Here is a 26,058-nt window from a genome sequence, read left to right as displayed (position 1 = left end):
ATAAACTTTAAAAATAAAAAATAAAAGACTGGATATGTAAGTGTCTCATGAGTGGTACAACGAGAAAAGACGGAGCAAGGTCAGGGTCCTTAGCAGCATCCTCTCCATTCATAGGAATACATAAGAGGTTTCCTTTACATTCCTATATCTGTGTTACTTAGGAAAATCTTTCTGAATTTTGTCTCTTTAACTTACTTAGTCTGTCAATCCTTTGATTTTTACAATGGTACAGCTATTAGGCTACCACTCTGAGTGTGTTCACTTTATATAGCTGCCCACTTATGGACATCTGAAAAGGCTACACTTTTACGGGTACAAGACAGGGTTCTCTACTTGGTGGAGCAGTTATTTCCAGTGTTAAGTTTTGAGAAGAAAGACCATTCTGAGGTAAAGAGACGTAACCTCTTGTCTCCATACTCCTAGGAAAAGATGTTCTACAGTCATAGTAACAACACCAGGGCTGGCTTTAAACTGTGGAACTAACTGTTGACAGTTCTGTAGCCAGTAACAAGTAAACAAGGTCTAACAGATCAGCGACAACTCGCTTCAGTGAACATGCCTTTGAAAGTCACCCAATGAGTGACAGCCTCAGGTTTTAAAAGTCAGCCATTCAGCAACGGAACCACTGGCTTCTACAGCTGACATTAACCTGCTCTCACCTCTGTAACCAACTATAAAACATGCTTCTTTGGCTGACATCAACCCACCCTTGCCTCTTAACCAACAGAGCAAAAACAACGTCTTCTCCAAAATTCTATATGAGATCAGCAGTTTGCATTATTCCAGAAGATTGTGCTCGAAAGGATGGTTTTCCCTTACGTAAGCAAATAAAACATTCAGTACTTGATTTATGTTTCAGATATGGAGCTCATCCTTTGACACTGAAGATCTTGTTTCCTTGGATCTGGTTTTAAGGTTTTACATTAATGGGACCCCAGGTATAGAGAAGAAACAGGACCCCTGCCATGTAAAACAAGTCAGGAGGTAGGCTGGAAGACACTGCAATATGGCAATAGTTCTCTTTTTTATTCCCACCTGGATTTAGCTACATTTAATCAAAGTTTGATAGAAACAGACAAATTTGAACAAATATTTATTATCTTCTGTGTGCCAGTTACCATTCTTGGCAGCAGACAAAATTTCTACCCTTATTGAACTTGCCTACTACTTGGGGAGAGAAACAAGAAACAAGACCGTATATGTTCAGTCGGAACATATAATGATATGTTCTGAAGTAAAATGGAGAAGAGGAAAGTATGTTTTAAACAGTGGTCAAGGAAGGCTTAACTAATAGAGTGATATTTGAACAAAGAAATAAGACAGCTGATTCAGGCAGACATCTGTGGAAGGGAGGACTCCAGGCAGAGCCAAGGGCAAGTAGAAAGACCTGAAGCAAAAGTGTTTGGACTGTTCTACAAACAGAAGGTGGCCACGGTCACAGAGTGAGGAAGAGAAGAGTACCAGATGGAAGGAGAGAGAAGTGGCATTAAGATTATATAAATCCAAGGACTTTAACCTTTACTCTGAAATGAGTCACCATTAGGTTTTGAGCAAAGATGTGACATGATCTAATATACATTTTAAAAATAACTGTGGCCCGTGAGGTGTAAACACACAGGGATAGGAATGCCAAGGACATGGATGATGACGACAAAGAAAGAAACTGCATTTAAAAAAAAAATTAGTTCAAAGCTCATCAGGAACACCCTCAAGCATTACTGCTCTAACACTGGCCTCACTTTGCAAGCCAATCCATAGACCAAGAATTAGCCTATGAATTAGCTGTATATAAAAAAAAATCTGCCCAGACAAAGTAAAGATGGGCTAACTGTATCCATATGCTCAGGTCTGAAGGAAGAAATGTGGAGAGAGTCAGGCATCTAGCAGTGGGAGTGGAAGCTGAAAGGTGAGACATCGGGAGGCTGGAGGGACTGTGGTGAGCAACAAGTGACAGGGCGTTATGAGCAGCAGAAGTGACAGAGCCAGGAAGAGACGCACAAAACAAGATCATGAAGAGAGCCAGCAGCGGCAGAAGCGAGAACCCACCAGGAGAAGGAAGGAGCTGGATTTACATTAAAGTAAGGGCGCGTTATAAAGATGGAGAACTCTTGCTTACCAGTGTCTCCAGAGCTGCTGTAGTAGTTACCACTCTGTGCATCCCTTATATGAACTAGCCTGAGGGAGTCTGTGATTCTGATGGGTAAAGACTCCTAACTGTATGAAGTATCCTATTACAGGGAAGTAACAGATGGAGACTTGACAAAAGACACAGAACTAGTATTTGACCAAGAAGAATCCCACAGATATTAAATACACTTTATTGCTTGATAAATTTTTACTGATTAATGCATTCACTAAGAGAGGATCTTTTGGAATGTTTTCTTCTTTTCTCCTCCTGTAAGAAACTGAAACTCCTATGCTGATATTAATTTGTCACACCACACATTTAACAGTGTTTGATAAAAAAAAGAAAATTTTTAAAGAACTATTTTTATCTGTTAATAAACATAAAACCATGAGTCCTGATAATAAATTAATACCTGGAAGAACTTTTAATTCAGCTTCATCGCTATACTTTGGTGGCCCACCACTTTCAATGATGCAGCGATAAAGTCCCCCATCTCCTTCGGTGGTGTTGCTGATGACCAGTGTCCCACTTGGAAGTTTGAGAACTCTATCATCCAGAAGAAGAGGCTGTCTGTTCTGTTCCCATCTCACAAATGGGACCAAATCTATGTTAACTTCACAATTCAGAACTGCGCTGTTCCCAGCATAAACTGAAGAAGGTTCTGGTTGGCTGCCAAATCTTGGAAGGCCTAGACAATAAAGGAAATGAAAAGAAAAAATAATATGTAGTTAAATGTTAGTTTAAAATGTAGTCATGGGAACCAGGAGCAAGTCAGCCCCTGGGGCCATGGGTGGAACAGGGTCAAGATGAAGGTCCATGGGTCAGGAAATTGGCTACAAAAGGGATACAGGTCAAATAAATAAATGTACTAGGGATAAATGGAATCAGATTCCTCACAGTTGGAGAAGCAAAGTATAAATATGGATGTATGTATAATGTGTGTATACCTGAGTATATATGTATGTGTACATCTGTATATGAGATATACAAATGTGTATGCCTGTATACATATAAATAAAAATATATGCAAATGTACATATATATACATTTCCTAGCTCTATCCAGAGAGAGCTCAAAATCAATGCCACAGGGGCTGAGTAGCAATGAGTAGATACGGTTACACAGTCATGATTTCTAAGTACCATTCTCCACTACAAGAAACCAATGCTCCTTGGAGCAGAAGCTCATTCTAGGACTAGAATAAGGCAAGTATAAGATAAACCTGGAACGTCCTGTGACAAAAGAAAGCAAGCATCCAAAGAACAATATGGACATATCAAAAAGTACATAGAAGTCAGGCAGAAAGGAGTTTCCTCTGGCTAAATCTGGATAATGATAATTAATGCAGAAAAGAATAATGAACAGATGCTAAAGTTGATGGTGAAAGTTGGATGATGAATAGGATATTTAGAGAGTATCAAATTAGCTCTTCCCAAAATATATATTACTAATTAATAAAAATACAAAATATTTAACTTTACAGTGGAGAGAGACTGCTAACTTTCATTACTTTGTTGATATAGTCATATTATATATATATATATGTATATATATATATGTTAATACAGTCAATGTTAATTAAGTAATAAAGTTAACATCACCAGTAGTGGAACAAAACATCGTAAGCTTCCTGATAAGATACACTAAGAAGAACACAGCATCCCTTCTGTGATACTCCTCCCCAAAACACAAAACCTGAATCTATTCATAGGGGAAAACCAGAAAATACAAAATGAGACACGGATAAACTGAAGAATTATTTGAGACCAAAAGAGTCTAAAGAGTCACAACTACAAACTAAAACATGTAATCCTGGACCAGAAAGGAGTGGGGGAGGGGCAAAGGTACTGTTTTTGTTTTTTTGTTATTAAGAACATTATTGAGACAACTACTGAAATGTGAATGGTCTCTACAGTAGTACTGTAGTAAGGTTAATTTCCTAAAATTGATGGATGGGGAGAATATTTTGACAATATCTTTGTTTTTAGGAAATATACACGGAAGTGTTCAGTGGAGGTAGTATCTGCAACTTACCCTTAATGGTTCAGAAAAAAAAGAACTGATTTGGGTATGTGCCTATTGGGGGATAATAAGGCAGACATGGTAAAATGTTAACAACTCAGTAAGTGAAGAGTAGATGTGATTTCTTGGTTTCATTCTTGCAATAACTGTATGAGCTTGAAATTATTTCAAAATAAATTAACAAAAATGCAGTCAAAAATACTCTATAGACACACAGAATGTAGTGGTTAAGAGCCTAAATTCTCGAGTCACATAAGCTGATCTGAATCCCACTCCACCACTGCATGGTGTGACATTAGCAAGTTACTTAACCTGGAAGCCTCGGTTTCTTCTTCAGTAAAATGAGAACAAGCAGAGGCCTCATAGGATGTTAAAAAGGTTACTACTTAGCATACTTCATATAAAGCATACATCTGGCACATACTCAAATACTAGCTACTGTTATTATTAACAGTAGCATCTAAAAAGATTCTGAGATGCTAAGAACACAACAAAACAAAATGTTTCCTTAAAGGCTAACAAACATAGGAAATATGAAAAAGTTCTAGGTTTTATAGTTTTATGATGGTGAATAAGTCCATACAGAAATGAACAGGTTGTCTACTTTTCTTACAAATTTTTTCTTATTTTTTATTTCAAAGAGATTTTTGAAGGAAAGAAAGAATAAAATTAGCCATATATCTACTTTACAAAAGCCAAAAAAATTAGATGAATGTACTTAACAAAGATAAACAGAGAAACTAATAAAGTAGGAAAAACAGGAAACTGAAATAAAACCAAGCACTAATTCTATTTTTAAAAAGTCAAAATATTCTCCCCTCCTGAGGTTTCATGACAATTAGTAATTTTTAAAAAATTTAAACCTACAACATATGTGGAGTCAGCAGACGAGATCTCTAAAAGTTTCTCGACAGGGGAAGCAGATGGAGGAACTAGTACAGACAAACGGGCAGAGATCGCTGGGGCTTCCTGCGCCCACAAGTTGGAGGCCAGTCTGCCCTGCTACTTTCAGAGAACTGAAGGAGAAGAGGGGGAGCGAGACGCAGGCTTGACAAGAAGAGATTAACAGTGTCTGTATTCAGAGGCGCCTGGGTGGCTCAGTCAGTTAAGCGTCTGACTTCGGCTCAGGTCATGATCTCATGGTTTGTGGGTTCAAGCCCCGCATTGGGCTCTGTGCTGACAGCTAGCTCAGAGCCTGGAGCCTGTCTTTGGATTCTGTGTGTGTGTGTATGTGTGTGTGTCTGACGCTCCCCTGCTCATGCTCTCTCTCTCTCTCTCTCTCTCAAAAATAAAATAAAAAATTTGAAAAAAAAAAAAAGTGCCTGTAATCAGACCACCCAATTCTTCCACCTTTAGGCACAAAACACATACTGTTAGGCTACTGTCCAGGCAGTAAAACAAAAATTTCTACTGTGGAGAAATGGGTGCAGAGAAGACTTCTCGTATTTAGTTTTACGAGCTACCTACTTAGAGTTCTTTTAAAAATTCCCCTTCTTACATGACTTGGCCAGAATCAGTTTATATTGCTTTCAAGAACACCAACCAATATTCTTTTACTGCCTGGACAGTAGCCTAACAGTATGTGTTTTGTGCCTAAAGGTGGAAGAATTGGGTGGTCTGATTAACCAATATTCTTTTAGAATGGCAATCTGACAGTCTCTTTAAAAAAGTTTTATTGAGATACAATTTATATACCATAAAGTTTACCATTTAAAGTCCACAATTCAACAGTTTCTAGTACACACAAAAGGTGTGCAACCATCACTATAATTTAATTTTAGAATATTTTCATCATCCCCCAAAGAAACTTTGTACTCACTTGCAGTCACTCCACACTCCCCGTACTCACCTGCACGATCCCCTGTGCTCCTGTCTCTTCTCCCCCATCCTCAGCCCTAGAAAACCACCAATCTACTGTTTGGCTCCCTGTATTTTCCTATTCTGTACACTATGAAGTCTGTGATTGGCTCCTTTCACTTAGCATCATGTTTTTCAGGTTCATCCATGTTAGAGGACATAGCACAACTCGTTCCTCTTTATTGCTGAATAACATTCCATGCACCTATATACCACAGTTTGGTTACCCACTCAACATCTGACAGACATGTAGGCTGTTTTCACTTTTTGGCTGTTACAGATAACGCTACTATAACAAGTCATGTACCGCTGCTGTACAGACTATCTTTTCATTTCTCTGGGGGAGACACCTAGAAATGGAACAGCTCGGTCATAAGTAACTTTATAGTTAAAATTTTGAGGGAGAGCCAAACAGTTCAGTCTCTTTCTAAAATTAAATACACACACACAGTATATCCTATGATCCAGCAATTAGCAGAATTACTTCCTTTGGTAATCTATTCTACAGGAAAGATTTACAAAAGGGTGTTCATATAGTACGGCCTATAACATCAAACAATTTTTATCTATGTGACTGTTCATAAAAAGGGAATCTTTACACAAATCACAGTACAACTATACAATGGATACTAGGCAACTATTAAAAAGAACGTCTATTCATCTCTTAGCTCAAAATTATTACCTTCTGATACTCAAGGCCATGAGTGAAGTAAATAACTCTCCTATAGAATCTTGTCTGCAGCCAAAGAATTGATTATACTATATTAAAATTGGCTTTTACTAAGACATTAGTCCAAAAATGTTTCCTGAAGGCTATGAAAGCTAAAGAGAAGGCTGGACAAATCTAGCAGAGTAGAGAGGTAAATGTAGAGGACAGGCTTAACAGGCACCAGGGAAGCCATGAGCAAAGGTCAGAGACCAAGATTTGAAAATGTTCTGTACTGGCAGAGCTTAAAATGTGCTGACGGTGGTCCTGCTGACGATGGTAGAGGGCAGGGGCGGGCAGGGCGGAATGTTAAGAAATGAAGCTGGAGAAGTGGAGACTAGCTCATAGAAAGACACAAGGCCTATAGGAGTTCAGACATCAGCTTGATGTTGTCACTGAAGAGCCACTGAGAGGGGAGAGAGCCCAAGCCACTGGACTGGAAAAAGGAAAGAATGAGGCAGCAGACAGTTACAAGGGGACAGGTGGTGAGAAGTGGCCTCAGGATCACACACAGAGAAACTAGGAAGCAGAATTTACTGCATTTGGTGACTGGCTGTGGGAGACAGCTGAGAGGAAGGAGTTAAAATTAAATTATAGCCCAGCTTAAAAACATAAATGATAAACAGGACCTCATCTAAGTAACAGTGTAGGGCAGTCATCATGCTAACTTATCCATCAACATGTGGGACAAAGCCTGACAAGGAGATTAGAGGAAGAAAGGAAGGAAGAGGGGAAAAGGAAAAAGGAAGGAAAGAAGGGGGAAAAAAGAGAGGAAAAGCTAATTATCAAAAGAAGTGATTCTCTCACCTTTTCTTTTTCCACCCTCAACCTGTGATTATGGAGTAATTACAGTAGCTCTATATGACACTCAAATTCAGCTTTGAGCGTCTGGTTCCAAAGAAAAAAAGAGTCATCCTACTCTGAATAAATAAGCAAGTACACTGTGAAGTGCAGGGGACCATCACTCTAGAGTGGCAATGAAATGGAAAACTATTCTTGCAGTCATATTTTTTTAACGTGTTAGCATTTTATCAAGATTGAGTATATATATGACTTAAACATAATACAATTTAAAAATTTTTAAATGTTTATTTATTTTTGAGAGGTGGGGGAGGAGAGAGAGAGAGAGAGAGAGAGAGAGAGAGAGAGAGAGAGAGAAAGTAAGTGTGTGTAAGCAGGAGCGGGGCAAAGAGAAGGAGACACAGACTCTGAAGCAGGCTCCAGGCTCTATCAGCAGAGAGCCTGATGTGAGGCTCAAACTCATGACCTGTGAGATCATGACCTGAGCTGAAGTTGGATGCTTAACCGACTGAGCAACCCAGGCACCGCAACATAATACAATTTTTGTACAATGTGACCCTTAAAAAAACTACTTCATCTAGTACTCAAGTGAAAAAACACAGACCTGAGGGATATCAGTATCTATTACAAAAGAAGCATGACTTTTTCAGCTTACACTTTCCATTATTTTTCATGTAAGACTGCTCTAAAAAGGAGTGAATGCTCTCTCTTTACAACTTATGCTCTTCACCTTAATATCTATATCCTATAGGTTTTTAAATAATCCAATTAAATGTCAGTTCCTTGGTTGGGGCATAAAGGAACCAAGATTCTGACTATCCTGCAACTCTTACAAAGTCATACTAAGTGGTTATGCTGGAGAAGATAAGTTAGCTATCAAAGTGAATCAATTTTCCTATACAACTTCCTCTGCCATTTCCAAGTTAGAAAAAAAAGAACTGACTCAACACTTCTGATAGCAACTGTAAGCAATTTAAATAAATAGAAAGGGGCAAAGTGCTGCATTTTACTTTCTACAGCACTAAGCAAGTCTTAGCATAATGCCATGCACACACTAGATGCTCAACTGGTATTTGTTAAATGAGTTTATTTACAGAAACCGTTAAGTGAAAACTCTAGGACAATACTGCTTTTTATCAAAATATATGTTTCATGAATTTGAAAATATAAATAACTTAAAAAAAAAAAAACCTTACCTGCTACTGTGAGCTTAGCTGTTCTGCTGACAATGGTTCCAAGACTTTCAACAGTGGCCACACACTGATAATAACCTTCATCAGGTTTATTGTGTTTGGAATGCACCACATTGCTGATAAACAAAGACCCATCTGGGAGAAGCTGGCGCCGGTCATCAGATACTAAGTTTAAAAAAGTTCCATCTTTTTTCCATTCAATTTTTGGAGGAGGCTCAGAATATGCTGAACAGTTCATTATAACGGAAGAGCCTCTAACTGAGAGTGTATCCACTGGTTCCACCAGAAAATAAAATGGAGTGAATGTTCGAACGCTGGATCCTACAAAAATAACGAGAAGAACAAAGTTAAGCAAAACTTTCGTCTTCTATTTCTGTAAGAAAATATAATTTGTACAAAAATTATTGTGGAATAATTAAGCTGTTTGGATATGATACATAACAGTCATTTCACTATGAGTGTCTAATGCAATTTCTTTTATGAGAAAATCAAAATTTGACTCATTTAGAAGATGAGAAAAAAAGATAAAATAATCAAACCTTGTTAGATTACATAAATATTTAATAAAAGCTTTATTTCAAACTCTACAATTATTACTTAAAATTATTGTATTCAAAGTGAAATTTTCTATGAAACATAAAGGAAGCATAAAATTGAAATGATTCTTTGTTAGTAAGTAATAAGATATGTTTACTGGCTGTATCTCTTTCAAAATTCACCGTATATACAGTTTGCCCATTTTTCTAGTGAATTACTTACTCATCCTACTGATTTGGCAATCTTTGGGCATTCGCTATCATGTTTTGCAAATATTCCTTTTACCATTTTGAATTTATTTTTATCATAAGAAAATAAATTTTAACTACGTAAAAATAAATCTGTTAAATTTAAAAAGATTTTTATCTCAAGATATTTCAGCTTTGTTTTGTGCTGGTACTCTTGTGATTTCATTAAAAATTTTTCTGCTATAAACCTTACATTCTCACAGAAAGCTTTCCAACTCCTAGCTTTACTTCTTTTCTTCAAGAAAAGTACTGACCACCTCCCTTGCAATCAGATTATAATCACTTGTAATCAGATTTCTTCATGTGAACAATCAGGAAGGCTCAGTTGAATAAGTGAAACCAAGACTGTTTTTAAAACATATCTACACACCCCTTTATCTAAATTTATTTATAGTGTAAATTTAAGAATGCAACTAGCTCTTTATCACATAATGAAAGAATATCTCTAAATAAATACAAAACACACTGACTACAAGGCTAATCAGATTCCAAACAGACTAATCATTCTTCCCCAAATGCCGGATATGGGTCCCATCCCTACTTGATGATTATGAAGTTGATTCTTCAAGTCTTAAAACTCTTGAAAATAACCTTAGGAATTTTCCAAAAGTAAACTGAGGTGATCTGCTCTTATTACAGTAAAAAATGTTATATTGGTAGTACAGCAAAATAAATAAAGACATCAACTCCAGAGCAGTACAAAATGATACCTAAATTAAGAGAAATTACTTCTATACCATTTCTGTGTAACGTTATATCTTATTATACCACCCAAATTAAACAATTCAGCAACTTAAGAGATAAATGCATTAGACTAGCAGTCAAAATATGCAAATTGACAATTTTAAATAATTAGTGACAAACCAAATGTAATTTTAAAATTTGGACAAAGTTTCTGCCACTTTAAAAAATAATTACATAAATGTAAACGTTCTACAGCTTAACACTCTATCATACTTTTGATTGTCTTCCATTTTAAAAGTTGGTATCAACCAAGTTGATCAAGAGTATATGTCTTCCAAAAGTTTTTTAATTATATGAAAGTTTACAAATGCCTTTGAAAATCAAGGCACTTAAAATTTTTACAACTATGTACTCTACATTACTTAGAATACAGCATTAAGTATTTACTATATTCTCTTTGTATTTTATTCCCTCAGTAAACAGGCAGTGACCTACGATACTGTTTCTTTGCTCAAAATCCTTCAATGGCTTGCCACTGTCTTTTACCAAATAATCTAAATAAACTCCCTAACTGGACTTCCGTGACACTGTGTGACCTGGCCTCTGACTACCCTCCAGCCGTCCCCCAACACCACTGCCCCCTCACCCTGTGAGGCTGCTGCTCTCCCCCCAGCCCCTGCAGCTCCTGCCCTCACACAAGCCGTTCCCACCACCATACCTCTCCCATGAACTCCTAGTCCTCCTTCAGGCTCAGCTTCAATACTACTTTCTCAGAAATGCTGTCTGTCCCAGATGCCCAGACACGATTACTTTCATCCTGTCACACGCAGGCATGGCATTCAGTACTCTACCTCCATAGCACTTCAGATGTTCTTAATCTTTAAATATTTGTAATAACTTGTTTGTTAAGGCATAGAAGTTCCCAAATTTTTTTTGGCTCCTGGTACCTTTATTTTCTTATACTTTTTTTCATGAATTCCCTAGGATAAAAGAAATACCTAGCAGTTCTGTTTATGAATTAGTTAGGTTCAAACAAATGAATAAATATTTATGTCTTAACAAGTTAGTACCTTCATGAAAAAATAATACACACAGACTGAAAAATAAGTTCAACTTCTAATTAACCACAATTAGTTATTGTGGGGTATGTACACCTATTGGACACTGCATAAGTTCTTAAACCTTGAAATCAGATTGGATACTGCTGTCCTCATTTCCTGTCCCACGGTGATTTCTGCATGGTACTTGATTTTTATACCAGCAATCACCAAAACCCAATTTTACAAACATCACAGCATTGAAATGAAGGCAGCAATATCAAATGTTGAAACTGTGAATGGCATTGACCTACAAGTCTGCACAGTGTCCTACAGATGTCATTGTGTTTCCCTAGAAAGTTTAAAATACCCCTGGGAGTATTGTGAGGTACCTGGGATATGTCAGGATATAGCTTGGGAAATACAGGCTTACCGTCTTTCTACATATTGTTATTCTCCATATTCCTAATGTGGACTTACCACAATAGATGGTATCAATCCTTACCAGCTTCTAAAGATTCCCATTGCTTGAAGTATTTATGACACAGCAGGTTCCATTCCAATACTAGCCAATTAGTATCACTACTGTCTATGATGAAACATACTAATAAACTGGTTTTTGCAAACTTTGATGAGTCTCTAAAAAATTATAAAGAAGAGCAAGAAAGCCAAGAAAAGCCAAAATAATTTAGAATAACAAAGTAAAGGGACTGCACTCATCAGTTTTCAGTATTTATTAAGCTACAATGGCTCCAGAGCAGGGATAAACAGAGCCACATAACAGGCTAGAGAGCCACAAAATAGAGCTATATATGTATTTCAAAACTTAATATGCAATAGAGGTAGCATTTTATATCAACTGGGGAAAAAGATGAACTACTCAATAAATGTTATTAGGACAAATGGTTATCCACGTGGGAGAAAAACAAGCCTAACATTCACATGTTTCTATGCACTAGACACTGCTCTAAACATTCTCTACAAACTAACTACTCATTTAATCTCCACTACTATCTTATTTTTTTAACATTTATATATTTTTTTGAGAGACAAAGAGAGACAGTGTGATCAGGGGAGTGGCAGAGAGAGAGGGGGAGACACAGAATCCAAACACGGCTCCAGGCTCTGAGCTGTTGGCACAGAGCCTGACGCGGGGCTCCAACCCATGAACCGTGAGATCATGACCTGAGCTGAAGTCGGATGCTTAACTGACTGAGCCACCAAGCGTCCCACCACTACTATCTTATAAGATAGGCACTATTATTCTCATTTTAGAGAAAAAAACTGAAGCACAGAAATGTTATCTTGTCAAGGTCACACAGGTGGTAAAAACAGAACCAGAGCCTGTGATGTTAACCACACACTATAATGTCGCTCATTTACATATAGAAAAATACATTCCAGGCCTATGAAAAAATTAATAAGAATTTAAAGAATATACAAGGATAACCCTCGAGTCAGGTAACCTTTTAAATCAAAATAGGGAACTTCAGAGCTAGGAAAGGTAGATATCCTCACTTCCACTGCATTTAATTTTTTTTGAGAGAGAGTACAAGCAAGCGGGAGGGAGAAAGAATCTTAAGGAGGCTCCATGCTTCGCACTGAGCCCAATGTGTGGTTTGATCCCATGATCCTGGAATCATGATCTGAGCCAAAATCAAGAGTTGGATGCTCAACCAACTGAGCCGCCCAGGCACCCCGCATTTAAATTAAAAAAAAAATTACAGCAAACTATCATAACAAAGCAAAATACAACAAGCCTGAGAGGAAATATATCATACATAACATAAAGAATTTAAAAAGTCATACCACTTAATAGAAAAATGGAGGCTGTGTTCCAATAAAACTTTATAAAAACAACCGGTAGGATGGATTTGATATACTGACTATAGTTTACTGACTCTTACCTTAGAATATTTAGCCAGAAAAAACGAAGTCAGCTATGTTTTAACTGATCTGGAAAAATTCTGTGAAAAGTGGACAATATGGATAAGTACAAGTAATGAAGATGTCATGTGCATATGACTGTACGAGCACTGAGAAAGCAGGAAAGTGTACCAGGGTATTACCACTGATTTACTGGGAGAGGAAAGATGCAAGAACATGGAGGGGTGGGTAGATAAAAATCCTCAAGCACAAAGAAAATAATTTCATGACCAAAATCAGCTTGTGTGTATAATCCCTTTATAAATATTATATGTGTATGTGGTGGTTCTGTATGTTCTCGCTTGTGTGAGTACATAAAGGGAAACAGTTTTTAATTTTTATTTTTTTATATATAGTTTATTGTCATATTGGTTTCCATATAACACCCAGTGCTCTTCCCCACAAGTGCCCTCCTCCATGACCATCACCGCATTCTCCTTCCCCCCTCCCCCTTCAGCCCTCAGTTCGTTCTGGGTATTCAAGAGTCTCTCATGATTTGCCTCCCTCCCTTCTCTCTAACTCTTCTTCCTCCTTGCCCTCTCCATGGTCCTCTGTTAGTTTCTCCTGTTAGACGTATGAGTGCAAACATACGATATCTGTCTTTCTCTGCCTAACTTATTTCACTTAGCATGACACCCTCCAGGTCCATCCACTTTGCTACAAATGGCCATATGTCATTCTCTCCCATTGCCATATATATATAAACCACATCTTCTTGATCCACTCATCAGGTGATGGACATTTAGGTTCTTTCCATGATCTGGCTATTATTGGCAGTGCTGCTATGAACATTGGGGTCCATGGGCCCCTATGCATCAGCACTTCTGTATCCCTTGGGTAAATCCCTAGCAGTGCTATTGCTGGGTCATAGGGCAGTTGTACTGATAGTTTTTTGAGGAACCTCCACAATGTTTTCCAGAGCGGCTGTACCAGTTTACATTCCCACCAACAGTGTAGGAGGGTGGCCATTTCTCCAGGGAAACATTTTTTAAAAACTAGTCATTAAAATGCAGATTATCTCAGGGTGCTGAGATTTCAGTTAACTTTTTATTTTTTCTTTCACCTTTGCTATTGCATGAATATTATACATAAAACATAGTACCGCTGAAGCAGAATAAAAAGCTATTTTCATTTTTATATGTAGTCTGCACAGGTGGGGACAATATGAAAAGTCTGGGGCATATGTATGTATGCAAGAATTGTCAAAATATATATACTGTTAAATTAAAAAATACTCAAGTTCAAAATAGTATGACATAAAATATAAATGTATACATAAAATATAAATATAAAAATATATGTAAAATATAAAAATATCTACACACATACATATATGTGTGAGTGCATATATTTAAATGTAAGTAATGTAGGCGAAAGGCTAGAAGAATAAACACTGAACAGTAGAACAGTATTTTCTCCCATGGAAAGTACCTGATTCAGCTACTGAGAGCATACAGGGGAAGGCTTGTTACTCCATGGATTTCTGTACTGCTTATTTCTTAAAATATAAAAAACCACTTACCCACTCTTCTCGTCTTTTTATTTTTTAATAATAAAATAATTTCTTGTTGTTGTTGGTAAATAATCCTTTGTTAGGAACAGAAGATTATTTTTTAAGATCTATCACCATTTCTCTAACCACTTTTCCTTTGTCACGGTTAGAAGAGTTATCAGACACTAACTCCTCGGCTGACTCTGTATAAAGTGGCCTATACTTCCCACCAGGGTCCTAATTCCCTATCCACTTAAGTTTGCGTAATTTTAGTTTACTATGACCACAGTCACTATACATTATTCTGAAACAGGGTTAATGATCCTGTCTGATCTCTTCTACATTCCCAGGTCTCTGCAAATTTCTCACATTTTAATGTAATAGCTCTCACTTCATGATAGACTATTCCTCACTTTTTGATAAAATATTTCACACTTCTTGATAGAATTCCATCTTAAGAAAGGAAAATATCCACAGGGAACTTATTTCAGTTGTACTTCCCCAACCCCTAAATATCAACAAATCATACACTTACTGCACACCAGTGTGGGCAATAATTCTAAATTTTATCGTGCCCGGAGTTAAAAAAATAACATATACTATTTGAATACTGGCAGAAATAAAATGTCTTACCACCCACAGAAGTTCAAAGTTTGACGACAGCAGAAATGCAGGACAGAAAGATAAACAAGCCTTTTTTACACACTTACAAATATAAGTGTTCTGTATAACTGTTATTCATACTATGAAAATTATGTCTTCATTATAAACTAGGAGACTAATGTCAAAAGGACTTCATACTTTACTCCTTAATAACATTACTTCTGCTCACCCTATCCTATCTAGTCAGTCGTAAATCCTATATTTTATCCTTCCTGACCCTTTGGTGTCCACCAATCACCATATAGTTCAGCTTCTCCTGCTTCAAGTTCAATTTATAATCAAAAAGTATAAAAATTAGGAAGTTAAAATAACACTCCATTCAAAGGACTCAACAAAATAATACATTCACGTTATTGAATGAAAACAAGCAATACTTGGGGTGCCTGGGTGGCTCAGTCAGTTAAGCTTCCAGCTCTTGATTTCGGCTCAGGTCATGATCTCATTGTTGGTGAGTTTGTGCACCCTGCGTCAAGTTCTGCACTGTCAGCATGGAGCATATTGGGATTCTCTCTCCCCGTCTATCTCTCTCTGCCCCTCCCCTGCTTGCACATTCGCTCTCAAAATAAACAAACCATTTTAAAAAAAATGTCCAAGAACAAGCAATACTTCAGAGCTAAATGTCTTACACTCTGTTTTGCTACATAACAATTAGTGCTCCCAGCTCCAGAGCTCAGCCCCTACCTGCCCTGAACAGCCAGTTCTTCCAAAGACTCAATTACAGAACACGCAGAACTCTTTTCCTGGGATTTCAAGTAAGGCAAGTGGTTAGTTGTTAATATTATATATGCATGGTCTGACTTGCCTGATAAACATATGCTTTGAAAAAATTGATGGTACTGGTTAAAACACTGGAAACAGTAGATGTCAACTTCTAAGCAAAGCTGGATCTGAAATTCTTTTTCAGGCTTTTAATATCCTAACACAGAAATTCAACTTCATTATTCTAATCTATAGCATCTACTTTCCAAACTATTCCCCCAAAACAAAATATGTCTGAAGTTGTTTATTCAAGAAACATCTGTTATAAGAGTGCTTTCCTTTTCATTATTCAGCCTCTCTCCTCTCCCCACAAAAACACAGCCATGGTGGAAAACTCTTTCGTAAAATGAAGTCAAGCAGACATGATTTTGAATTCTAACTCTGCTGTTCTAGTTAATTTCTCTGTGTCTAAAATTCTCTCCCTTATAAAACAGGGAAGAGAATCCCATGCCCTCCTTGCATGGAAAGCTCTGCAAAGACAGGTATAAAGCTACTTCACTGCCTGGCAGGTAACGATTACTCAATAAAAAGTTAACTATTCAATTAAAGAGGGCACTTGTTGCGATGAGAATTAGGTAGTGAATCAATAGATTCTACACCTGAAACTAATACTACATTGTATGTTAAATAAAATTTACATTAAAATTTGGAAGAAACACAGAAAAAACGTTCAATAGTTCAAAGGCCTACAGTATTTTCTCCCCAACTGCTAACATCTAGCACCTTAGTTTTCACCGATCACATTTTAGAAAGTGCCATGCATAACATGGACCTTATTTTTTCATTATGAACCATGTTTTGACAATTACAATTACATATAAGATAATATTAAATGATCTTAAAATTCAAGTCTGACCATCTTTATCCTCTGCCTAATTTTCAAACAACTCTACCATTACAGTGAATGTAAAACATAAATGCATTACCATGCCACAGGACCTGGTCCCTGCCTCTCTACAACCTAATCTCACATCACGCTCCCTCTAACTCAATAAACTCTAGTCACAGTATTCAATTCCTTGAACAAGCCATGCTTTTTCCCATATGAAGGTCTTTGCATCTGCTGTCCCCTCTGAACTTGCTCTGCACCCACTCTTCCGTCACATAGCCTAGCTTCTTCTCATCCTCCATGTTTCAACGGTCACTCCTATAGAGGCCTTCTCTGACAACTATCTCTGTAACCATCCCAGTCTCTTAATCCTACCCTTTATGTGCTCTTTCTGGCAATTCACTTTCTCTCTGTTTTTAAGGCATATCTTCCCTGGTAGAAGGCTAGACTTCATAAAAGTCCTGTTTGCTATTCCTACTTATTATTTATATCTTCCTTTGTTTTTGCATTTTGTTTACATCCTTTTCAGGATCCGACAGGTCAGAAAGGCACCTGCAGCAAGATAATTACATATTAGTGATTCTCAAAAACGTTGCATCAGATCTCTACTGGTTTTTTAAAATCAGCCTCAGTCTCAAAAATTTATATTCTGATGATTTGAAATCTGTCCTTTGTGAGGAGCCTGGGTGGCTCAATCGGTAAGTGTTCAACTTTTGATTTTGGATCAGGGTCATGATCTCACAGTTCATGACTTTGAGCTCTGTGTCCGGCTCTGCACTGACAGAGTGGAGCCTGCTTGGGATTCTTCTCTCCCTCTCTCTGCCCTTCCCCCAACACTCCCTCCCTCCCTCTCTCTCTCTCTCTCTCTCTCAAAATAAACAAACATTTTTAAACCACCAAAAACAAATCTGTCCTTTGTAAAAATGTTTTAATATCATTTTTTAATTTTTAATTATTTTATTTATTTATTTTATATAGCTTTATTATTTATTTATTATTTATTTTTATATAGTTTATTACCAAGTTTATTATAGTTTACCAAGTTTATTATAGTATATTATTATAGTTTATTACCAAGTCATATAACATTTTTTAAAGTATCATAAATATTAATATTTTATGATAACTTCCATATAATTGGCAAGATGACTAGGTACAATCTGATAATCTACAAATAATACCAACCATCAATGCTCTGAAGAGTTTCATAGAAATTTTCTAAGAGTTGTCCTAGAGAATTATGTTAATAAGTCTTAGTTAACATGCCAACAATATTAGCAATATTTATATTTCAGTTCAAAATAGGAAAATCTGAACTGGTCATTTTTCATTATGCTATTGAGAAAAATGTTAGAATTTTCATATTAATTACATAGAATGTTCATGAAAATATCTTATGAGCAACTTATTATTTGTGGTCAGAAGATTTTCTTGAGTAAGACCTTTTACCCAATACTTGATGCAGAGTTATTTTCAGTTTCTGAAACAAAGAGTATTTTCCAGTTCCACTTTTGCCTAGAATACTGATGAAAATATGGGCTCAATGATAATATAATATGAAAATAACTTGCAGGTACATTCCAAAAATGTGAATTGTGACCCTATTTTATACTGTATTTTAATAGTTCTTTGATTATTAAGTAGCATACTTCTCTACCATAAGCGATACAGTATTTTACTAACATTTTTAGTACAGAACTGTTTTATCACAGTAAATTGTTAAGTTCTTTTTCAACAGGATATCTCCTTTGCAGGCTTTCGTTAAGTACTTTTTCTTTTTTTTATATTTTTAATGTTTAATTTTTGAGCGAGAGAGAGAGAGGAGAGAGAAAAGAGAGAGTGTGCACAAGTGGGGAAGGGGCAAGGAAAGAGGGAGACAGAACCCGAAGCAGGCTCAAAGCCCTGAGCTGTCAGCACGGAACTGGATGCAGGGCTCGACCTCACGAACCATGAGATCATAACCTGAACCAAAGTTAGACGCTTACCTGATTGAGCCGCCCAGGTACCTCCATTAAACACTTTTTCAATCATCTATAGTTACTTTGACCTAATATGAAAATGAATAGTTACCTACTTTATTTATTTAAGTTTATTTATTTATTTTGAGAGAGAGAGAGCAGAGAGAGAATCCCAAGCAGGCTCTGCATTATCAGGGCAGAGCCTGATGCAGGGTTTAAACTCACAAACCATGAGTGAGATCATGACCTGAGCCAAAATCAAGAGTTGGACACTTAACTGACTGAGCCACTCGGGTGCCCCAATAGTTATCGATTTTAAAACACATTCTAAAAAATTATACTCATGAATATACAAGACTGACTCTACTACGCATGACAGTATCTCATCTTACCGCTGTAATTATATAGGCTTTTGTAGTAGAGAGGTATTTGTGGGTTTTACAGAGAGAAAGTTAACAACTCTGTCTACTGTGGCTCTTTTCTTTTGTGGGGTTTTTTAACCATAGTGACAAATCCTTTAATAACTCATTGCCATCTACAGAGCTATCAGGTTTTCCCATTCATGTGAATGAATTATGATAATGAGAGAACACTTGAAATCAAAACTGTCCTGGATAACTGAGTTTATCTTATTGGTTTACAATTCACCACAAAAGAGAGAAAGTAAGAGACTGAGGGCAAGAAATAGGAAGATCCAAAACAGAAAGCAAGGGATCCAAGATCTAGGCCTAGCTTCCCTAACAAAATACAAGCTCACTTCTAAGACAGAATGAGAAATACAGGACCAAGTACAAAGATATAAAAATAATAGTTAACATCTACTGGACAGCCACATTGTTCTAGAGCTTAACCTACATTAAGTCCTCAAACCCTTGTCGTAGGAATTATTATCCTCATGTACAATGAGAAAACTGAGCCACAGAGAGAAAATATAATTTGCCCAAAGTCATGAAGCTAGCTATGGAGATGGAGAAAGTAAGATTTGAATCAAATTAGTCTCTGACTCTCCTGTACCCAAGATCATAACCCTTAAACCTGCACCATCCAATATAGTAGCCACTCCGTGGCATGTGGCTATTAGGAATTTAAAATGTGACTAATCTAAATTAAAATTGTCTTTAAGTATAAAATACACATAAGATTTAGAAGGCTTTCTGCATGTACATACACACAAAAAATAAAATATCTCATTAATAATTACTTTCGTGCTGATTGTATCTAAAAATATTTTTGATATAGTCATTTAAGTAAAATATATTATTAAAATTAATTCTACCTGTTTCTTTTTACTTTTCTAATGTGGTACCTGGAAACTTTTAAATTATGTATGTGGTTTACACTATATTTCTCCTTGACAGATGCTACCCTTCATTAATATGCTTTAAAACAATAAATTCTTGGGGTGCCTGGGTGGCTCAGTCGGTTAAGCCTCCAACTTCGGCTCAGGTCAGATCTCACGCTCGTGGGTTCGAGCCCCGCGTCAGGCTCTGTGCTGACAGCTAGCTCAGAGCCTGGAGCCTGCTTCCTGTTCTGTGTCTCCTTCTCTCTCTGCCCCTCCCCCTCTCATGCTCTGTCTCTCTCTGTATCAAAAATAAATAAAACATTTAAAAATAAATAAAATAAAATAGAACAATAAATTCTTTCTAAAGAAAAAAGAAGTTGCATTGTTTCTGCAAAGGGTAAAGGATTATGCATCATGACAGTAGATGTAAGGGATCAAAGCAAAGCAAAGCGCTTTTCGCTGTCAAACAGAAACAACTGGTCTACTATCTAAATGGTAAAAATTAAAAGATTTTAAATAACTATCAGCACCCTTTCTTTAATACCTAAATGGAAATGTCTATTTAGAAACTAAGTTTTTCAGAAACTTCAAATCAAAAATTTCAGAAAAAAAATCAATTCTTTATTGATGAATTGGGTAAAAGGTTTCTGCAATTCACACAATTTCAGAGTGGAATCCACAAATTACTTATTGATTACAAAGGAGAAAATGTACATTCATAATGGACAGAAATCTCATGGTCATCACTTTAAGTGATCAAGTTCAGTTTTAGTAGTAATAACACAACTTAACATGGTATGTGTCCTGATGGGATGCAGTGAGAAGCAATATTATATTGTTTTATTATTATTATTTTAGAAAGAGAGTGCATGAGTGGGGCAGGGAGAGAGAAATAGAGAATCTCAAGAAGACGCCATACTCAGTGAGGAGCCCAATGCAGGGCTTGATCTCATGACCTCTGGGATCACAACCAGAGCTGAAATCAAGAGTTGGACACTCAACTGACTCTTTTAAGCCAAAGAGATTATTTTTCCTTAAATTATAACTCTGCTGGGTCATTTAATTAATTCCATCTGTCTGAATTTCCTTGTGTTCTAATGCCTAAGAGTACATGCTACATGTTGCACAGTTTCTGGTATTTTTATAATTGCTTAGATCATAAATAGCCTAATGCAGTGTTTTCCTCTCAATGTTTTAATACTGTGAAAGTATCTATAAATAAGGGTATTTTCCTATATATAAGTACTATTAATCACATCTAAGAAAATTAAAATTCACTCAATAATATTAATGTGCTCAAAGTTTAAATTTGCCCAATTATTCCCTAAATGTTTTTGGAAGCCCAAGACTGAACAAAACTTCACTTATTGTATTGTTTTTGTTTCTTTAGTCTCTTTCTTTTTTTTTTTTAAGTTTAATTATTTATTGTGAGAGAGAGAGAGAGAGAGTGTGTGTGTATAAGTAGCGGCGGGACAGAGAAAGAGAGAATCCCGGACAGGCTCCACAAGGACACAGGGCTTAAACTCATGAACTGTGAGATCATGACCTGAGTTGAACTCAAGAGTTGGATGCTTAACTAACTGAGCCCCCCCCTTCATCTCTTTTCATTTAAAACAATCCTTTTGCCTTTATTTTTCATGACACTGACTTCTTTTTGAGGAGACCAGGACAGCTATCTTATAGAATGCCTTCAATTCTATATTTGTATAATTATTTCCTCACACTGAGATTTAGTTTAAATACTACATCTCTTTGGCCTAAAAGATATAGGGGGTGTTTGTTTGGTTCTTTAGTACTTCCAATGATCCTTTAAATTACCTGACATCATTCCAATAAATTCCTTTTTCGCTTAAGTTAGTTAAAACTTATGATACTTACAAAAATTACTTAATTGAAACTCTGAGGACATAGGATCTTTAAATAAATATTATATCACATTTTCATACAATTGGTTAGAAAGTGATAAAGGGACAGCACTTTAAGAAAAGTATTCCAAATATTCTGCCACTTTCAGATAATCTACTATCAAATGTATACTTTAGCTATTTGAGGAAGAATTTTTCTGATTTTAGGATCTAGGCCTTGACCTTTATTATTATTTCATAATTTACATGTATTATTATTTAAAATAACTTATTTTATTTTTCTATTTTTGAAGTTAAACGTCACTTCTCACTACTCTTTCTAAAGTATACCTCTAATTGCCTTTCATTACCTCAGCTCTGTTCAAGGAAACTAGATAAAAGAAAACTAAGATTAAGTATAGTCAAAGGCTCTTAACAATAACCTAATTAGCACAGCTCACTATATCCAAAAAGGTGCAATAAATTCTTAAAGAGCAAAGTTTCAAGAGCTGAAGTCAGTAACAATAACATCAAAGGTTTATGGACTTCAAAGGCTTGTTGAAATAATAATTTATACACTAATTTTCCAATAAAATTATTAAAGATCTACTAGTATAAGAACAAAACATTTCTTGTTTATTATTTCTTACTCCACCCTAATCCACTCCTATCCCCATAATACAAGCATGACAAGACCAGGAACCTTGCCTGGTATATAAAGTGGGTACTCAAAAACATTTGTTAATTGTTAATTGAATGAAGGATGCTAAGCACCTTAATTACAACAGTAAGACCCCAGTACCTTCTCTTAGAGTGCTGAAAGTGGAAATGCAAGATGATATAATCACAGTCACACAAACACAATCATAACAATGCAGTGGGAGCCATTACAGGGTCTGTATAATGTGAAGAGAGAGAAGCACTCCAGGCCTAGAGAGTCAGGGAGGACATTAATGCTAAATGTGATTTTTAATTTTTTTTTTTATTTTAGAGAAAGAGATTGCAAGTGGGGGAGAAGGGCAGAGAGAAAATCTCAAGCCGGCTCTACACTCCACATAGATCCTGATGCTGGGCTTGATCCCACATCCCTGGGATCATGACCTGATCTGAAATCAAGAGTTGAACCCTCAACTCACTGAGTCACCCAGATGCCCCCAAAGCGAAACCTAAGGGATGAGTAAGTCAGCTAGTAAAGAACAGAATGTATTATCAGGGGAATAGCAGGTGCAAAAGCCTAGGAACAAGGTGGTAGTGGAAGAGGCAAAAGTACTCAGATTCAAAAGTGGGTAGGCAAGGACCAAACTGTAAGGATTTTTATATGCTAAGAAGTTGGTAAGCAGACTAGGGCTTTAAGATGAAAAATGAAGATCACATTTACTTCTTATTAAAAGGATGGTGCTTGCTGCCAGATGGAGACATGGCTGGAGAGAAGGAAACCAGTTAGGAAGCCACTGTAGTTATCCTTGCTGAAAACTGATGAAGTCTTATTTAGGAAAGTACCAATAGTGACTAAGAGATGGAAAGATCTGAGAAATTCTTAGGGTCAAACCAATAAGCCTTAGAGAATGATTAAATGTGGAAGTGAGGGAATGCAGAGTAAGGGTGATGGAGGAGTCAAGGATGACTTACACGTTTCTGGCTTAGTGGCTGAACAGAGGTGCCAGTCACTGAGGAAGAGGGCCCAGTCAGGAAGATGATGGCGTCTGCTGTAGATGTGGGAGTTTCATGGACATGGAAAACATAAAAACTTGGAATTCAGCAGAGATTCATGTTGAATTCACAAATTCCATTCAAGAGATACATGTTGAAAGTGAGGTTGCAAGAGAAAATGAGATATAGTAAGAAATGTAAGGGGCGCCTGGGTGGCTCAGTTCATTAAGCGTCTGGCTTCAGTTCAGGTCATGATCTCACAGTTGGTGAGTTCGAGCCCTGCATCGGGCTCTGTGCTGACAGCTCAGAGCCTGGATCCTGCTTCAGATTCTGTGTCTCCCTCTCTCTCTGACCCTGCCCTGCTCATGCTGTCTCTCTGTGTCTCTCAAAAATAAATAAATAATATTTTAAAAATTAAAAAAAAAGAAACGTAAAATACAAAGCCAAAGACCACATTCTGCAAAACACCAACACTTAAGAGAAAGACAGAAAAAAAGCGTGCAAAAGTCACATAAGTCAGATGAGAAGAAACCAGGCATCCCAGAAGCCAAAGGAATATTTCAAGAAGGAGGATGAACTGCTGAAAGTACAATACAAATGGACGCTCGCTCGCTGGATACGCTGTGATATACATCGTGCTCCCTGATGACCTAGGCAAGAACAAACTTCGTGGTGTCATGAAGACAGATGACAATGCACTCAGGAACAAGAAGGAAAATGAAGAAACAGAGCTTATAAAATGTGCAACAGTACTTCTCAAATTTTGGTTTCTATGTGAACCGCCTTGTCAAATCCTTAAAATTCAGATTCCAGTTCAGTAATTCTAGGGTGGAGACTGAAATTCTACGTTTCTAACAAATGTGCACGTGATGTGGATTCTGCCAATCCACAAGCAACACTTCTGAGAAGGATACAGAGGCCATTTTCAAAAAGTCTTGGCTGTAAAGGGCAGAGAAGAAATAGATTGGCAAATAAAGAAAACCTAAGCTTGGCCTTCTTTTTATTTTCTCTGTAATGGAAGAGAGACTGAAGTACATTGAAAGATGGAAAGAGCCAATATAGAGGGTGAAATCAAATATTTAGGCCAAAAGATTAGGACCCAGTGTTCTGACCATAATGGAGTAACAGGAAACAGACTTACCATCCTCCATATACAACTAGAGAACTGGACAAAAATCAGTGAAACAAGGCTTTTCAGACACTGGACAACATGAAATAGAGGACTGTGACCCCTGAGAAGCAGGAAACAAACAAGAAGAGCCCTAAAATCACCCCATTTGCAGCCTGTAAATATCCCATCTTTCCAGTCCTCAGCATGAGAAGGGGAAAGCAAAGAGTCCTCTGAAGTCTCACAGTTGAAGAAACAGATCAGAGTTGGGGAGGCTAGGTTACTACAATTTGTAGAGTACAAAAGAGGAGAAACTGCAAAGAGAGGGAGATGTACATGAACTCTGGAGTTTGGCAGAAGAGGCCCCTCGAATCTGTGGATGACTGCTAATGTTCAGATGAGGGGACTTAAACTGTACAAGTATATCTCCTAACCACAATGAAATTAAACTAGAAGTCAGTAACAGATAGCTCTAAAATATTTGGAAATTAAGCAACATACTTCTTTTTTAAATGTTTATTTATTTATTTTGAGAGTAGGACGGAGAGAGGGAAAAGGAGAGGGGAGGGAGAGAGGGAGAGAGAGAAGTCCAAGCAGGCTCCATGCGGTCAGCCCAGAGCCTGACCCGGGGCTTGATCTCACCAACTATGAGATCGTTACCTGAGCTGAAATCAAGAGTCGAAAGCTCAACCAAGTGAGCCACCAAGGTGCTCCTAAGCAACATACTTCTAAATAAGTCACAGAGCAAAGAATAAGTCATATAAGAAATTACAAACTTTTTTCAACTTAATGAAAATACAGCATGTCAAATTTGTGCAATGTAACTATAGTAAGGCTTTGAGGTAAATTTCAAGTGTTAAATGTCTATATTGAAAAAACATGTCAGACAATTATTCTGGATCAGAGAAAGGACACTTCTCTTGTTGTTAACAAGAAGGAAAGGTGCGGATATGAGTAAGCCTGGTGTTGGTTCCTGACATCACACTTCACTGCTTGTACAGTCACAGACATAGGAGGTGAGCATGACCGTTGCTGGTGTGGGTAGGCTGCCCTGTCAGGAAAGGTCAGAGGTCTGCAGGTAATGGCAAACATGTGAAAGGGCTGCAGGGAGAATGGAAGGGAGCATCTAAAAGGGAGAACAGGATTACTGGGCCACACGGAGAAAACAGTTAGGATGGTAACTGTATTTTTTTTTTAATTTAAAAATTTTATTTTTTTTACTTTATAAAGTTTCATATTTTTTTAACATATGCAATTATTTTCCATCATTTACAATACAGTAGTTGCAATGACACTCCAAACAGAATAGCAAAGTAAAAAATCAAAACACCAAC

General features: G+C 36.9%; 1 protein-coding gene across 1 annotated transcript in view; it reads right to left on the bottom strand.

Annotated features, from left to right (window-relative positions):
- The window catches only part of NEO1 (neogenin 1), a 222,861-nt gene that overhangs the window by 162,917 nt on the left and 33,886 nt on the right, over positions 1 to 26,058 (bottom strand). The window contains exons 6-7 of the mRNA XM_029952270.1: positions 8,711 to 9,028; positions 2,541 to 2,816 (exon numbers count right to left, since the gene is read on the bottom strand). Coding sequence (XP_029808130.1) covers positions 2,541 to 2,816; positions 8,711 to 9,028 — 594 coding nt within the window. The remainder of the gene's footprint in view (positions 1 to 2,540; positions 2,817 to 8,710; positions 9,029 to 26,058) is intronic.

This window comes from Suricata suricatta, chromosome 9 (genome assembly GCF_006229205.1).
Source record: "Suricata suricatta isolate VVHF042 chromosome 9, meerkat_22Aug2017_6uvM2_HiC, whole genome shotgun sequence".
In the NCBI taxonomy this organism is placed as follows: Eukaryota; Metazoa; Chordata; class Mammalia; order Carnivora; family Herpestidae; genus Suricata; species Suricata suricatta.
The sequence above is the reverse complement of the archived record's forward strand: the minus strand, read 5'-3'. Positions and strand labels throughout refer to the sequence as shown.